The following is a 17,832-nucleotide window of genomic DNA, read 5'->3' as shown; positions in this document are numbered from 1 at the left end:
CTTTTGTTCAGGGGTCAATGTTCCTGAAATCCCCTGCATCCCGATGCTAAGGCACCTATACATGAAGTGGGTGAGACTCACTAAGCCACAGCCGTTTAAAGATTTCCTTTGCATCAGCTTGAGAACCTTTGTCATGAGGAACTGTGCAGGTAATGCTATATAGTTGTGCTTGAATTAAGCATCCGCTGTTCTGAAAATGTCCTGGCAAGCTCTGCATTTGTACTGAAAATATGTTGTTGCTGTCTACATTTGTGAATGAAGCATATCTTTTGTTTTGTGGACAGTAGAAACTAAATCAACCTTAGCGAAAAACAAAAAACCATAGACTAGCTTTTATGAAAGCTCAGGTTTCAGTCCATTGGATTGTTTTAACAGATTTCAGTTTTTTTAGTCTGTGGTTTCCTAAGCATTGGTAAAGTTATTCCACCTTAAGCTGTTTTTTATGATGTTACTCAACTGAACAGAGCCCTTAGTAGTACCCAGTCTGCTGTTGGCATTTGAGGTGTGTTTACCCTTCCACAGACTCCTTTCTGACCCTCTTTGCGGGTTTACTGCCTCCACAGACATGCAGTTTCCTCTGAGGTCACCTTATATTACTCTTTTCTTACCTCAAGACACATGTGTCTTTTCGGCTTATGCATGTTCTTCAGGGTCCACTTTTCCTGACATACCTCTCTTCTCTTTCTTCCTTTTTATTGAGTGTAGTATGCCTTACTTTGGTACTTTATATCTTTAACCTTTTCATTCTTTTGGAATTATTTATTTGCTGTCTCTCCTTTGGAAATCTTTTAATAGATAAGTCTGTTGCTTTTGGGGGTCTTTCCTAGGGTCCAACACACTACTGGACACAAAGAGATGCTGAAATGATAGACGCTCATTTGAGTGAAGGAACAAATTTTCCTCTTGAAATTTTTTCCCATTTTTTATTTTGAAATGAAAATTGAGAATTAAGTGTATTTACAAAACATACTGTAGATCTTCACATTGTTTTTGAAAGATTCTTGTGCTCGATAAGTGTATGGTTAGCAGACTAGCCCTTTAGTAAAGCATGGAGCACTGACAGCCACCAATAGTCTGTTTATCACTTTTTAACATAGAAGGCTTATAGGTTACTCATTTTACTTGCTGGTTTGAAAAGAATTTATTACATTAAGATTTGCTGTTGTTTACTTTTTCCAGGACCGACAAATTCCTTGAAATATGTGCCCTTGGTAACAGGTCTGGCATCTGCCCGGAACTTGGAACACTTGGAAATGGTTCGAGTTCCTTTCCTAGGTGGTCTCATCCAACATGTGGTTGAAGACAGTTGGAGATCAGGTATTCATTTCCCTTAGTTAGAAAGCAGTTTTGAAAATTAGCTTTTATTTCTTTTAGGCTTTATTTAGTACCCTCTTAGTTTAAAAAAAAGTAATGCTTACATAATTGTCTTTGCTTTCTTTATGGTATGTTTGATGGTGATACATGTCTATGAGCATAGGCTAATATTCTTTGCCTTTTTATGCATGTTAAACCCTGAGAGAAAGAGAAGGGTGATAAGGCTGGTTTTCTGGTTTGTTATTTGTTACTTGGTAACTAGATATTTGAGCCCTTTCTTAGAACTGCTGACCCAATTCCAGTGCCCTTTGAGGAGAGATACTCTAGGATGTGGACATCTCAGGCCTCTAAAAGAGCTCAGGCTATGTGATGCTGGTGTGTCTGGTATTTATTATTTAGTGTATAGAAGTTTTCATGTCGGGACCTGGACATTAGATTCATCTGTCAGATGACAAGTCTTGAAAGCAGAAATACTTGCTCTTAACATCCCTTAGCTGCAGGACAGAAGGAACTAACAGAATGCTAACCATTTCACTGCTAAGGAAAAAATTGACCTAGATAATTAGTAACTAAAAGTAGAAATGTAGTTAATATAAATTATTAATAAAGATGGAAAAGAAGGTAAAATGAAAAAAATACTAAAGTGGAAAATCCTCCAGTAACATTGATAACATATAGAAGTGGTTAATACTGCTAAAGCATATTGAAGACATTTTGTCACCTAGTCAAGTCTGTGATGAGTTCCCTGCATTGCAATAAATCCTAGATGGGAATAGGCTCCCTCCAGTTCACCATCATTGCTTTCTTTTTATTTATTTTAATGAGTAAAGAAGATCACAGTGTCCATCCATTAGAGAGAAGGCCTGAAGAGTGGACAGGCATGATCTCAAAAGGCTTGATTAAGAGTGAAAAGGCAATCTGTATGCAGAGTGGAAAGAACTCTTGAGTATAGATCTCTAACAGTTTGCTTCCAGTAAGAATACATAAGGAATTCTTGAAATTAAGAAAAAAGCAGGCATTCTAGTTGAAAAAATAGGAAAGGACTAATAACAAAAGCTTCCACATAGGAGTTTATGCATTCGACTGATCAACATGAAAAAAAGGATAAAATTTCACAAGACTTAGGATGCACAAATTAAAGCTATAGTGTGACATGGCACACAAGCACTGAGATGACTAATATGGAACACAGTAGTATTGGTCAGGTTGTGCTCCAGCAAGACAGTGCTGAGAGTGGAAGTTAATCGAAGCACGTAGAAATGTTGATAGACATCATCTGTTAACATTGACCATACCTATAAGCTTTAAACCCAAGAGAAAAGAATACATGTTACTCAGAAATACATGTGAGATTGTTTATAGAAGCACTGTTGCTAATAGACCCCCAAATGGGATAGCCCAGACACTGATCATCCATAGGATAGATAATTAAAATATGACAGTCACATACTGTTCTGTACAATGCAAAGGAGCAAACTGAGAGCCACCAACAGCAATGTGGATGAGTCACATGGCAGAGTCAAAGAGGCCAGATGCAAAAGTGTATATGCTTGGTGATTTCGTGTTCAAGAAAAATTCATTATCTACACATTAATAATTTTTGTCTGCAGCCCTTACCTTTTGGTATGTAATAAACCTTTTAGAAACAAAATATAGGAGAGCTGTCTCTGTGGGTAAAGTGTTTGCTACGTGAACAAGCTGGACCTGCCCCAATATGCAGGCTTATGTCACACAAGCAACATGTATCTGTAACCCCACTACTAGGAGGCAGAGTGGATGGCCAGCCCATTGAGCCACAATGGTAAATTGTAGTTTCACTGAGAGATTTTTGTCTTAAAGCATAAGATGAGGAGAAATAAAGGAATCTCTGGCTACCACATGGCTGTGTGCACCAGTGCAAACACATACACAATTAATTAACTACAACAAAATTTGAAAAGACATGAAAATGAATTGAAGTAGTGCTGTCATATTCCATGATACCCTGGAGGTTCAGGATTTGGCCAGGAAACATCAGTCCTTCTTTACTTCTGTCATGGGTTTCCAGCATTTTCTTTGTCTTAAGGCTTGAATTGTCAGATGCTCAAAGTGTGTTTTCAGAATGAGTATCTGTTTGGGGGAAATAGCTACTAGGAATAATTCACCTTGAGGTGATTTGGTTGCAGAAACAAAGCATTTACTTTTATAAACAAGTAATTATTTTTAAGGCATGTATAAGTCCTTTACCAAAAGTACTGAGGTAAAAGAGAAATGCTCATTTTTGTTCTTTTTTTCTTTACCCAGGTGGTTTTAGGAATCTTCACACTATTGTTTTAGGGGCGTGCAAGAATGCCCTTGAAGTGGACCTCGGTTACCTCATCATCACGGCCGCCCGTAGGTGTGTTTTGTCTTCATCTTAGGGTTGCTGTTCTAGAATTAGAAGCTTTAGAAAGCTTCGGGGCTAATGTAGCTGTGAATAGTCGTATATAAAATTCAATCATGCTCATTTAGATTTAAAATACAAAGGGACCACTTATGTAGCAGATGGTTTGTCTTCCCGTTTGTCTGATTTTAGAACTGGAGACATTTGAACTGCATTCTAGGGAGGTCAGCCCTAGAAGGGCATATGATAACATTGGGCAGGAGAGCAGTGCCTGAGTGTAGCATCAATAAAAGTTGGTGACCCTCTCTGGAACCATTCCCCATTTGTACTTGGTTTCCCGAATTGTTTAGTTGATGATTAACTTTCTATTCAGAAACCTCTCTTAGCTTTTGCAATGTTGAACCACCATAACTTTTAATGGGTCTTCATATCACTTCATATCACCTTTGCTATTTCCCACCTCTCAGAGGTCTACCTCTACTAACATTTTTATATTTTCCTTGAGTTTCAGCTTATTAAAAGTTGTTTTTACCAGTAGAATGTTAATTATGAATAAAATAAAACAAAGCTGTTTAAGTTAGTTTTTTTATGTACCACAGAAGTGTATCTTTATTAAAATGAAGCATTAACACTAGCATAAGATATTTTTGTCTGATGCCAAATATATTCTATAATACTTTTGTTTTTATTACACTCGTGTGTGTGTGTATGTGTGTGTGTGTGTGTGTGTGTGTGTGTGTGTGAGAGAGAGAGAGAGAGAGAGAGAGAGAGAGAGAGAGAGAGAGAGAGAGAGAGAGAGATGTGAAAGTCAGAGGACAAAAGGATAGTCAGTTCCTACCTTCCATTATGGGTTCTTGAGATTTTAACTCGGGTAACTCAGGTCTTTATGGGGCCTGCATAACAAATGCTCCCCACTGAGCCATCCACCAGCTCGATATTCTCTCCAGGAAGTTCTCAGGGAAGAAATGAAAGGTTCTTGGGCAGGTTCTAGGATTCTTACTATATGGTTTATTGTTACTAATCCCATAGCTATATTGTACTGCCTAATGTAAGGCTGCACTTGAAAAGAGAAATCTCAGGGGCTTTGTTTGGTTGATTTTTGTTTGTTTTTGTCATCGTTTATTTTTTTAATGGAAGGGGGGAAAAGCTCTTAATATCTACAATAACTTTAGTAAAATTATAAACTTGTTTCCAAGCTCTGTTATCAGGAGGAATCTAATTTGGTGTTTTAACATGTTTTTCTGTTTGTAGGTTGCATGAAGTTCGCATCCAGCCTTCTTTAACCAAAGATGGTGTCTTTTCTGCCCTAAAAATGGCAGAATTGGAGTTCCCCCAGTTTGAAACCCTTCATCTGGGATACGTAGACGAGTTCTTGCTGCAGAGTAAGCCATCCTGTTTTCTTCCTGGATTTGCTGTGGAAACATGCTTGATAGACTGAGCTCGGAGTATTGTGTGCCTTTGTTCTCTTGTGTAAGCTAACCTGATGTCTAAGTGCCTGCATGTCCCGGAGCAGAAGTGTCTCATTTAGACTTCGGTTTATTGACTTCCTCTCCCCTATGGCCTCTTGGGTTAGCATGCTGTTGGGAATGCAGTGGTTAACACTAAGCCAAGAAAATCATTATCTGGGTTTGCAGTTGATTCCACTCCACTGTCCACATTTCTTCTCTACTTCCGCTTCATTTTTTCACAGATTGTCACTCTTAGTTCTATTTGTTGAATGTGATCTATCACATTTCTTGAAGCTTTTGATGGTCTCCTCAGATGAGGTCCCATTCTTTGCTCATATTGTTCATTTCCATGATAAGCCTGCTGAGATTCTGAACTTTGCAGATACTGTGAGCACATAGTGGTTAGTATCCATTTGATGGTAATTGCTGCTGGCTTGATAACATTTGGGTATGCATTTACAATTAGGAACTCATCTCTTGGGGTTGAATTTAAGTCAGTCAGATTCATTTTTCAAACTGTTTTCCCATGAGACATTTGTAAGATAGTGAAGAAAATTTCCACCAACATATTTTTATTTTATTAAGAATTAATTTGGCCGGGCGGTGGTGGCGCACACCTTTAATCCCAGCACTCGGGAGGCAGAGGCAGAGCGAGATCGTTTGTGAGTTCGAGTGCGCAGAGCCTGGACTACAGAGCGAGATCCAGGACAGGCATCAAAACTGCACAGAGAAGCCTTGTTTTGAACCCCCCCCCCAAAAAAAAAAAGAATTAATTTGTTTCTCATTTTTGAACATCTTGCACTAGATGGGTTTTTTTGTTTGTTTGTTTATTTGTTTCCTTTGGATCTACTTTTCATTGCAGAACATAGTTATAAATACTGTGGATCAAGACAGCCTAGGTCAAACCATAGGACAGCCCTGGGCAAAAAAAAAAACCAAAAACGTGACTCCCTTCCTTGTTCATTTCAGTGTATGTGAAATGTGGACAGTGGAGTGGAATCAACTGCAATCACAGCAGTACCAGTTGAGCTTTTGATTATTTCTTTTCTTTCTTCATCATTGAGGTTCGTTCTCACTAGTATGAGTGCAAGGTTCTTTTTAAAAAATCAAAACACCCATTTCTAGACAATGCTGGAACTGCTTTTAATCTGTGTAGCTTGGAAACTCGCAGGTTTTATCAGCATAGCATTAGAAGGTTAAGAATGGTTTCATAGAAAATGAATTCTTTCCTTGTCCAGCTTTTCTGGTTATGAAAGAGGCTGCTATCCTCTATTTTTGCAGCATCTGTATCCAGATGCCCTCACCTCAGAATCTGGTCTTTTTAAAAGCCCGTAACTTAGCAGCTTCCCTGCCTTCCAGTGGCCACTTTTAGCTCTACTGAAGGATTGGGTTAAAATCCCCTCACCAGGGATATGCGGGTATTTCCTGTGGCTATACCAGTTACTCTCCTCTGTGTTTCTCCCCCCCCACACACACATTTTCAGTAGGATGTAAATATGACTTCACTACCATTAGTTCATACTTTCAAAGCAATTTGTTTCAGTTTTTTTCATATTTAATAGGCTCTTGGTGTTGGCCTTTTCACAAGGCAATCCCTTGGACTGTTCAACCTGTCCATATATGGACTCTGCTTCTCCAAAGATTGCTAGGGATTCTGTTTCAGGATAAGTGTTAGGTTCCCTTTGAGAGACCATCTTAAAGTGGGATCAAAACTAGTCAGGCATGAGGACTTGAGTTCAGATTCCGAGAACCCACATAAAGCTGGATGTGGTAACACGCATCTTGGAATCCCTGCTATAATGCCAGCTTTGCTTTGGCAAGGTGGGAGCTGAAGACAGGAGAGTCCCTGGATGTTCTTAGAACAGCTCCCTGACCCTGCATCAGGGAACAAGAGACCTGTCTTAAATAATGTGGAAGACAAGGACCTAGAGCAGGGATTGAGCACATGAGCACATGGCACACAAGGGTCACTGCCTTTTTTTTTTTTTTTTTTTTTTGGTTTTTCGAGACAGGGTTTCTCTGTGTAGCTTTGCGCTTTTCCTGGAACTCACTTGGTAGCCTAGGCTGGCCTCGAACTCACAGAGATCCGCTTGGCTCTGCCTCCCGAGTGCTGGGATTAAAGGCGTGCGCAACCAACACCCGGCTTGGTCTGCCTTTTTAATAATTCACATCTGGAAGCAGGAAGGTGAAGGAGTAGTACCCTCGTGGAAAACCGGAGTTATTTTCTTTGGCAAAATAGATTAATAGAAACATCACCTTTGTCCTCTCTCACTTATTAAAATTGGTAGTACCAGATCTGGGTGATGAATGTACTAAAAAGCTGATGTTGTGTATTAGGAATAAAGATGGCTGGATCCAGTGACCCAAGGAATACTCGGAGAAGGATTCTTTGTTTACATGGATTTGTTATCTCAGAGCTTTATGCGAAGGTGATCAGGATGTAACAGTCAGTAATATAGACTTAAATTTTAGAACTCTAGCGAGAGATGCAATTGAGAATTGCCTGTTGTTAGCCATGAAATTTTATAGGATACTTAAATACCTCCCCTACTTTTCTCTTGAATGGCTCTGAGGAGATGTTGAAAAAAATGATAGATACAGCCAAGTTTGGTGGTACACACCTGTAATCCTTGCATTTGGAAGCTGGAGGAAGGATAATCAGGAATTTAAGGTCATCCTTGCTACATTCAAGTTAGACACCACCCTAGGCAACATGAGACTGTCTCAAAAAAAAAAAAAAGCAAAAAGTTAAATACATTTATAGCAATCTCTAATACTTGAGGTGTTTATTTAGAAAGTAGTTTTTAACCTTTAGCTGCCCTGTAAGCTTAAAAGAAGAAGAAGAAGAGGAGGAGGAGGAGAAAAGGGACAGAAATTAATTCCTGGTGATGTCATGAGGATTTTAAGAATCTTGGCTAGTAGAAAAACTTAAGAGTAATAGGTTGCACTAAAGGCCGAACATGCATTTGTCACTATGTGGACAGCACTTAGAAACAGGATGAGTTCAAGATTTCGTTCGTCATACAAGAATAAGCAGTCTTGAAAAAGTCCAAAGAGCAGCAAGGAGGTTGAAGTTTAGGATGGTGTAAGATGACTTCTGCAAGAAAGAGCAGCAGGTCCTCAAGTTGCACAGTAATAGAAACTGTGAAGTATATGGAAAATAAAGTTGGTAGAAGTTGAGTAGATTGATTGGTTAACACACATTCCAAGCAAAATAATATACATTGCACTATTGTTCAAAACCAGTTTGACCAAGAGCAACTGATTTTTTTTTTTATTTTTTTGTAGGGTTGTTCAGTTAATTTAAAAGACTATAGGGTATGTGTCTGTGTGTCTGTTGTCTGTGTATGTGTCTCTTAGATCCCTAGTACTACCTTACACACTGATGATACAATTTAATTAACCAGAACATCCTTCAGAGAGCTCTTATGTTTAAGTTAACTGTCCTGGAGAGTGAGGACCAGCTATATGGAGGAGAGAATGATGATATGCAAGAGATGGAGTGTGGTTGCCAGTGGCATGATGTAGGATAACTTAACAACCCCCAAACCCCACCTCAGATTGTGACCTGGCCAGTGGCATGTGTCTGAGTTAGAATCCAATTCTGGGTAGACATCTCTTCACCTATGTTATGGGCTCCAAAGTAAAATCTGATCCTAGTTTTCCATGGCCACACCAGACTTCAAAAACTTGTTCCTTATACCACAAGAGTTCCGTTTTGTGATTTTTCATTGTAAAAAAGTAAAATGTTATAATTGTATGAATCAATACATCTCTTAAGTTAGTCTATTTCCTCTTTCTAAACAGTTGAATATTATTTACTTCCTATCAGCTGTCCCTTGACTTTTAACATAAATTTTTGTTTGGATGAGAATGTTCCCATACATTCAGAACACTGACTTTGAACTTGAAGCCAGCTTGCTGATGACCATAGATGGAACAGAACAATTTAATCACACAGAATGATACAGAATTGGCAACTCTCTGTGACACTGAGACTTTCTTTGAAATTGATTTCTTTCTAGGCAGAATGGCTAATGCAGATTTGGTGAAGTATGGTTTGGCTGACGTGGTAGAAAATCCTGGTATCATCACTGATATAGGAATGAAGGCAGTCAATGAAGTTTTTTCCTGTATCAAATATCTAGCAATTTATAACTGTCCTCATCTACACAACCCATACAATTGGATCTCAGGTACTATAAACTTGGAAATAGCACTGTGTTTTCTGGTAGTAAAATATGTCTTTTTATGTGATATTATATTCTTAATGTAGATATTTTATATACATAGATTTTTAGGTGGATTGTTCATACAAGTTTTGAGAACCGTTAATTCAATGTGAGTTGGAAATATATTCAGTCCCTCTTTCAATTTTTAAAGCTCTTAGCTTAGAAATTTGCACTGTCCCAGTTAGAGATTTAAGTGCCCTGCTCTTCACATGTACTAAGAGTCACTGCCCAGAACCTAGGATATTACTGTTATTTCCTCTGAGAATTTCCTTCTAGGTGCACATCATCTGAAAGGGAAAAATGGGGGCATAGTTCTAAAAGCCTTGCTTATGTGACTCATTAGACACTAAACCTGAAGTGAAAGCTTTTGTTGCCCAGAAGTCCTATTCTGTTTCAACCTCTCCTGCCTACTACCCCATTTCAAACATAGAAGTGACTTTGTACTTGGTGTTTGTCCTTACGGCACAAGTTCATCTTCTCCTCTGAAAAAGTAATGCTGCTTGTGTATTTGAAAAGCCTTTCTCTGTCTGTATTCATGAGGCTTTAGTAGAGTACCAGTTAGAGGATGAGTTTTGTTTGTGATATCTGCTTTGACCAAACACCCTTGCAAATACCTACTGAACCCTTGACCTCTACTGTCAGAACAGTTGCCAAGGATCTGTACCTCCTTGCAGAACTGCCCTCAGGATTGTTCAGTGCTCTCGAGCCTCTTCTGAGATGGCTTGCCAGAATGGCCATACCTCACCTATCAGTGGCCCAGATGAACCAACGTGTTACTGGAAATTAGGAATTTTAGGATATAGCAGGTATAGCTCACTTTTAAAAAATAACATTTATTGGGTTTTTGGTTTGTTTTTCTTAAATACAGAAGAGTATAAAGAAGAAAACAAAAAATGGCTTATAATCCCATCACTCAGAACTCCTGTTAACACTTAAATTAAAGTAATACATGCACTTGATAAATTTCAGACAGTACAGAAAGGTACAAAATGAAAAGTCTCCTCTTCTCAAGGTAACCATCATCAACAGTTTCTTATATATTCTTCTGGACAAATTATTTTGTGCATATTACAGCCTATACCTATATAGCATTTAAAGTAATTTCTATTCGGAAGGATCTTCCTATGTGTACACTGTCCTGTGCCTACTAGTTTTCATACTAAGTATGTTCAGGAGAGCGCTCCATCTCAGTAAACCTTAGTTCTCCTCATTCTGTCAAAGTAGGTGCATCTGTTTGGCTAAGTGAATGTGCCATGCTTGCTCCCAGTGTCCTGTTGCTGAAAGGCATGTAGGCTAATGAGAGACATTTCCATCAGGGCCACCTTAGTGTGACATCAGTGTTTCCTGGGCCATGTGTTTCTCACAGGGAAATCGGCTGTGGAAGCATCATAATAGGGAGTCGTCAAGTCTTAAAGATCATGAAATAAAGGAAAAGTTACTCAAAGAAAAAGGATTGGAAAGACTTTTGTCATCTGTAGCAGAAATTCATCAGTTACATGGTGGACAGTGCTGAATAAACACTCTGCCGTGTCCTTTTCAACAGACCACTCTAGATGGACCCGACTAGTTGATATCAACCTCGTTCGGTGCCATGCTTTGAAGCTGGATTCTTTTGGCCAGTTTGTTGAATTATTGCCCAGCCTGGAGTTCATTTCCCTGGACCAGATGTTCCGTGAGCCACCCAAGGTAAACCACAGTTGAGAGAAATTTTTAGGTGTTTTTTGTTTTGTTGTTTTTTTCAATCTGTCTTGATACGGGGAAGAAAGCAAAACAAGCTGTGATGTTTCTTTCTTCTTAGTGAATATGCCTTTATGCTGTTAGAGTTGTAGTTTTACAACTTCATCTTCATCGAAGGCATAACATTTGTAACTGTGGGTGGCCTCTTGTTTTTATCGGTGAGGAGTAAGGGTCTTCAGAGAAGGGAAGGGAAAACCAAGGATGCTTCCTGTTTTGTAGAGTAAAGGTAAGGCGGAGGAGAAGCTAGCTAGACCAGAGGCTAGCTTTCCCAGAGCACTTAGAAATTGGTCTGCAGGAGCTCAAGTCTAAGGAGTAGGAATTCACTTTGGAAATGTTTTCCTTGTTGCCATCTCCTAATAAGTTATATCATGAACAATCTGAGATTGCCCAGTTGTACAAAATGTTGTTTTAAAACTGCCTCACCAGTCGAAGTCTCCTCAGGGCAGTCTGCTGCTGTGCTTTTCTTCTCACTGTTGAAACAGTCGTTACAGTGGGTAAAACTTAGGACTTGAGGTCACAGACTCTGTTTTCAGTCCCAGCTAACCCACTTAGCAGTCATGTGCTGTCACACATCCCCAGAATGCCCCACACGTGTAAATCGGGCTAGTGATGCTTTATCTTGCTTGAAGTGTTGTGAGCCTTGAATGAGATCTTTTATACGTATTTGAAAGCATTTCTTAAGGTGCACTTCTAAATATCAGTCCTTATGTAAAGATGAAATGAAAGGTTATTAATGAGGTATTCTTTACCAACCCAAATAACATATGGTTTGTTTTTGCCTAGGGCTGTGCTCGAGTTGGTCTGAGTGCAGGAACTGGAATTGGGGTTTCCTCAGCACTTGTTAGCAACCAGAATTCCAACAATGACAATGACAATAATGCTCAAAACAATAATGCCAACATCCATGACAATAATCACCATCCCGCAGACGACTCGGATGAGGAGAATGACTTCCGTCCAGATCTGCAGCCAGGAGAGCAGCAGTTTGCCGCTGATGGTAACGCAGACCTCTCATGAGCTCCAGACACAAAGGAGTTTGCTCTGCTCTCTCTGATCCTGTCCTGTTCTTTTTGTCTTGTTTGAGCTTGTCACTCCTTGTCCACACAGAATTCAGAGTCGGGGAAGGATTGGTAGATACTGGGAATTAGGGCACATTGATAGTATTAGAGGATTTATCTCTGAAACTTCTAGCAAAATAGCCTCTCAAACTACTTAAATTAAAAAGGAAATGAGTACCAAGTACATGCATGGACAAGTTTCACATACTTTTAATCTGTAAATCAATCTTGACAACTTTCTAGCAGATAAAGTACATGAGCTAATTTCAACCTTTGAAATTTCAGCTCTGTAATTACCCGCAAAGTTCTTTACTAGTTGTTGAACCCATGTACTAACAGGGTCCACTCCGTACCCTCTGCTAACCCATGTACTAACAGGGTCCACTCCATACCCTCTGCTAACCCATGTACTAACAGGGTCCACTCCGTACCCTCTGCTACCCCCCCCCCCCCCCCCATGTACTAACAGTCCACTCCATACCCTCTGCTAACCCATGTACTAACAGGGTCCACTCTGTACCCTCTGCTAACCCATGTACTAACAGGGTCCACTCCATACCCTCTGCTAACCCATGTACTAACAGGGTCCACTCCATACCCTCTGCTAACCCATGTACTAACAGGGTCCACTCCGTACCCTCTGCTAACCCATGTACTAACAGGGTCCACTCCATACCCTCTGCTAACCCATGTACTAACAGGCCACTCCGTACCCTCTGCTAACCCATGTACTAACAGGGTCCACTCCGTACCCTCTGCTAACCCATGTACTAACAGGGTCCACTCCGTACCCTCTGCTAACCCATGTACTAACAGGGTCCACTCCGTACCCTCTGCTAACCCATTACTAACAGGTCCACTCCGTACCCTCTGCTAACCCATGTACTAACAGGGTCCACTCCGTACCCTCTGCTAACCCATGTACTAACAGGTTCCACTCCGTACCCTCTGCTAACCCATGTACTAACAGGGTCCACTCCGTACCCTCTGCTACTGAGTAAGAAGGAGCTGAGGTGCTTTCCTTACCAGGTTCTCTAGTTTCTCAGTTGATCCCTCAAAACTAGAAAAACAATTCCTCTAGCCATCTTCATTGTCATTGTTTGGTCTACTCCCTTCAACGTTGTAACTGATAAGAAATAGGCTGTCCTGATCCAGTGGACTGTAATTAAAGGCATGCTGTGAACATAGGTGTCCTGAACAGAGTCACCTCTAAGCTTTTTTTTTTTTTTTTTTTGTCTCAGCAGAGTCAGCAGACCGACTCTGAATCCTGGTGGTCATCTTACTTGACAGCTCAGCTGTACTTGATAGTTGTCTACCTTCTTGAGATACTTTCTTCTCTTGGTGACTCTGTAGCCATTTTCCTGGTTTGACCCTAACCTCAGAGCATTCCTCCTCAGTTTCTTCTCTCCTTCTTTCCCTCCCTCTCTCCTCCACCCTTCCCTCCTATCTTTCCTTATTCATTGTCATTTAGAATAATGGCACTAGTACCAACTATATTTTGAGCTCTAGATTTTTTCCTAGGCTTGAACTTTGCACTTTTTAAAGTAAATGAGACAATATATGGCTCTAAACTTTGTTACTGTCATATACAAACTCCTAGACACTGCAAACTTAGAATCCAATCCGTCCCCTGAACCCCAAAAGATACAAAGAAGTGTAGAGCCGCAGATAGTGTAGATGAAGAAAGGAAGTGTGAAGTCGAATATTGTCGCTTTGATGTGGCCAAGAGAGGAGTCGCGTTCCAGGAGTCATACCATGTACAGGTCACAGGCATCATGAAAACACAGACTGGAAAGACATAAACCATGTCTGGGAAGTTATCACGACCACTGTAACACAAAACACTGCAAACCCTGTAAACCCAGTGGTGACAGATGGATTGAGTGAATGGAAGATTAAGTGCCACAGCTCAGTACAAAGGAGAGAATGCCTTTTGTTGCAAAATCTCATTCGATGTATTCAGTACTGGTACTGTTCTGACTCAAACTGAGATCAGTCAATGATTTGGGGGAAGTAGAATGTTGCTTGATTAAATTTCTTGAATATTGCCTTGAGAGATTTTGCACTTAATTTTGTAAACATCTAATGAAGTCAGCTATTAGTAGCAGTAAGTTGAAGCTTACTGGTCTTTAAGTTTTCACGGGCCTTATCCTTTGGAATAATGTGACAATAAAACCACATGTTCTCATTCATTGTTAGGCACTGGGTATAGTAAATACTGAAAAACATCAGGCATTTAAATGTCATTAAAGACTTATAAACTGTGCAGCTTATTAATGGTCCTTGCCATATATTAGCCAGTAAATGACAACCTAACCTCTAGAAAGTACATGAAAAAGGTGGAATTTGAGTTTGCATGCTCAATACAGCCTGGTTAAGATAGCAGGTACCACAAGGCTCATTGTTCATAAGATGACCGTCATCATCCAGCAAATAGTGTAGAGGGGCGTCATCTAGCCATCCTTGGGAATACTTTAGGGATGAAAAGGGCTTTCTCTCAACCATGACCATTCCCCCGCTTTTGTCTTACACTGATTGATGAAATAATCTTTTCTTGTCTGTGTTTTCCTTTTCTGTGGATTAACTGGACCCTTCTTTGTCTCTCTACTGAAGCGGTTACAAGCTACTCTTCTAAGAGTGGGCCTCACAGTGACTGAGTGTTCTGTTCTCAGAACTGCCAGTTTTCCATGCATTGTAGATTTTTGTGTTTCCTTTAGTTTTCACTTTATTTTTATTTAAGCACTGAATGAGATGGAAGACATGGTGCAGGAAGATGGAGAGGTGGGAGCGGAGAGTGGAAGTGATATGCCGGCTCCCAATCAGGGAATCCTTCCTATGGATGCTGATGAGGAACAAGCAGGTAATCATGTCATGTCCACATCCATCATTCTGGAAATTAGCCTGGGGGTAAGGGATAATAGAAAGTACTGAGAACAAGTACTGATGTGTTATCTGCTACTCCCTATGAGACTTGTTATAAATCATCAATATTTTCCTTGCCTCCTGCGTCTGTATCTTAAGAGGTTTTTGTTTTGTTTGTAGCTGCAGCCAACAACTGCTTTTTTTATTTCACGGTATGTCTTGTGTATGGATATAGAAAAAGAAAGCACTCAGACTTTGATGGAAAATAACCTGATTAAATACTCTTATGTTTGTATGGCAATGTTCAGTGGACACAGCAAGGTGTGTGTGTGTGTGTGTGTGTGTGTGTGTGTGTGTGTGTGTGTGTAACAGTAATTAAGAGGTCATAAATGTGAGAGGTCAGAAGAGAGGAGTGTAAATGAAGTGTAATGGAGTGTAAATAAAGTGCTCATTTATGAAAGTCTCAAAACTTTTTATTTAAATTAAGAAAAATGTATTTGTACTCTGAGTTCACTTCAGAGGGGAAGAGGAACAAAACAGAGGCTGTTCTAGGTTAGTAAGTAGACCAAAACCTAGTCTCTGACACCAGTGGCAGGCTAGTGTCATCGGCCTTGAAATGACCTTGACTGGCTCTTTGCTTTGTGATGGGAGACAGTTTTTCCGAGGTGAGTGACGTGCTCAGCACTACTTGAGAGTGACAGCAGCAGCTTGAGATTAGAACATAGCACTGTCCTTCCTGGCTCACCTGAACGATGCCTTGTTCGAAGTGTCTTCCGAATGCAGTCACTTACGCAGCAGACTTACTGAGTGGCAGCTTGGCCAGGTTCTGAACAGGGTGACAGACAAGGGCAGGCAAAATGCCTTGCAGCTTGTGTTTTGTCAGGATCGATGGGAAGAACTGAAGGGCTGGAGCTGTTCTCTGAGCAAGTGATCCCGCCTTACACAAGTGCCCGTTCTCTACCCAAGTACAGCGTGTGGTCCTCCAGAGAGGCTGCACGGCCCCTGAGCTGCATCTTCTTTGCTTTGGCTTATAGATTTGCAAAATTGAGAAATTGTGTAGCTTAATTTTGAAAATATTAGAACTGTTACTTTGATTACTTTAGGATGATTTCTTGTGCTTTTGAAATAGTGGAATTGAGAAAGGTGTTTTAATTTGCCTCTAGATATGATAGCAGTTGCCATTCCCATCACACTTAATGTTATCATAGTGACTTTAGCTTGCTTAAATGCTTTCACAGAGTCTCATACAGTATTTGTTTCGCTAAAGTAAGTGACCGAAGCTGCTTTCCCAAAAGCATGTCTCTGAGCCTAGATCTCGGAAATAGTACTTTTTGTGAGTTCATCTTGAGCAACAGGTGTCCTTTGTCTTGTGGTTTTGTTTTAGGACCTAGTGGTCTACAGCGAGTGGTCAAACCGACCCCAATTACAGTTCACGATTCAGAGAGTGATGACGAAGAAGATAGTCTAGAACTCCAAGAAGTCTGGATTCCTAAGAACGGTGCCCGGCGTTATTCGGAACGGGAAGACAAAAACGGAGAGCCAGTACAATCCAGGGAGCTGGCAGGTGAGCGAGCAGCCAGCTCTGGATCGTCAGTGGGAGGGGTCACAGCTGCTTCCCTCGGTCTTCATGGTGTGTCGTACTGCAGTGTGCAGGGCACCTTACACCTCAGGACGTGTCCTGGGGAGCAGGAGAGTGGGCGGTACTGTGTGGGTGAGCAGCAGAGCAGACGTGGGAGGAATCTTTGAGTGGGGCTTTAGGGAGCTGTGCTATCAGCTGGTCAGTGGTCAGCGAGAGGCTGTGGTTTACGTGCATGGCATGGGCGGTGAGTATCCAGTGGAGAGAGAGGAAACACTCAAACACCGACTGTTCATTCAGTTTTTACCTCTCTCCTTTTTAAATTCAGGTATATACTGGGGTTGAAAAGAAGCTTCATGGAAATTAAAATTTAAGAAAAATGTGACCAGCTGACTAACCTATAATTTTTCCTAGAAAATTCAGTTTCATGATCAGGCAGCTAAATCTGTGCTGGCCGGAAACCAGCCTTATTTCTTTATTCTGTTCTCTATCATTGAGCCTTGCTGTGCCGTAGGGGCTTTTGTGAGGTGCTGTGAAGGATCATGGGATGCATTAAGTTATGCTCTGTCCTTACAGAACGTGTAGTGCAGCTGAAGTCAGATAGACACCATGGCTTCCAGTGTTGCAGGTGCTACTATAGTGGCTCTAGGCTGGGGCCATATCCAGGGACTGCCCAGAGCTCCAGGCCCTGGGTGGTGAGGTGGTTGTTGAGGGAAACGTTGGGGCTGAAGGGAAAGGGAGTTTAGGATCTGATCATGATGGGCTTACTGGACCAGCTGGAGAGAGCTCATGAGGGAGGCGCTAGGGATGCTTGCTGAGTGAAGTCTACAGTTAGGAAACCGAGGGAACGTTATCTCCTGTCCAGACTTACTCTTGCCTTCATCCAGAATCTGTACTGAAATCTCTTCTTTCCCTCGGGCCATTCTTCTTTTTCTTTAAACAGTAAGTGGAAAGGGCAAGACTCCACTTCGAAAGAGGCACACCTCCCACCAGCTGGGCCCACCGAAACAGTGTCCCCTCGAGGAGAGCAGCTGTGAGAAAGGCTGCCAGGTCACCAGTGAGCAGATCAAAGCTGATATGAAAGCAGCTCGGGAGATTCCTGAAAAGAAGAAGAACAAGGATGTTTATCCCAGCTCCAGCAGCACCTCCGCCAGCACAGTGGGAAACTCGAGCTCATCCAGCACTGCTTCTCAGAGCCCCGACTTCAGAAGGACGGTGACCAGCGGTGGCTCTCCGAGCCTAG

The 17,832-nt window shown here is 41.0% G+C and overlaps 1 protein-coding gene and 1 long non-coding RNA gene across 2 annotated transcripts in view; both read left to right on the top strand.

Moving 5' to 3' along the window:
• The window catches only part of Fbxo38 (F-box protein 38), a 46,315-nt gene that overhangs the window by 16,586 nt on the left and 11,897 nt on the right, over nt 1-17,832 (top strand). The window contains 10 exon segments of the mRNA XM_028890130.2: nt 12-149; nt 1,180-1,317; nt 3,598-3,691; nt 4,928-5,058; nt 9,150-9,320; nt 10,900-11,042; nt 11,877-12,090; nt 14,892-15,011; nt 16,398-16,577; nt 17,533-17,831. Of these exon segments, the coding sequence (XP_028745963.1) occupies nt 12-149; nt 1,180-1,317; nt 3,598-3,691; nt 4,928-5,058; nt 9,150-9,320; nt 10,900-11,042; nt 11,877-12,090; nt 14,892-15,011; nt 16,398-16,577; nt 17,533-17,831 (1,628 nt within the window).
• LOC119086283 lies at nt 12,631-13,802 on the top strand. The gene is made up of 2 exons (XR_005089532.1): nt 12,631-12,814; nt 13,006-13,802. It is a non-coding gene; the product is annotated as an uncharacterized LOC119086283 (long non-coding RNA).

This window comes from Peromyscus leucopus, chromosome 19 (assembly GCF_004664715.2).
Source record: "Peromyscus leucopus breed LL Stock chromosome 19, UCI_PerLeu_2.1, whole genome shotgun sequence".
NCBI classification, from domain to species: Eukaryota; Metazoa; Chordata; class Mammalia; order Rodentia; family Cricetidae; genus Peromyscus; species Peromyscus leucopus.
This window is presented reverse-complemented; position numbering and strand designations above follow the sequence as displayed.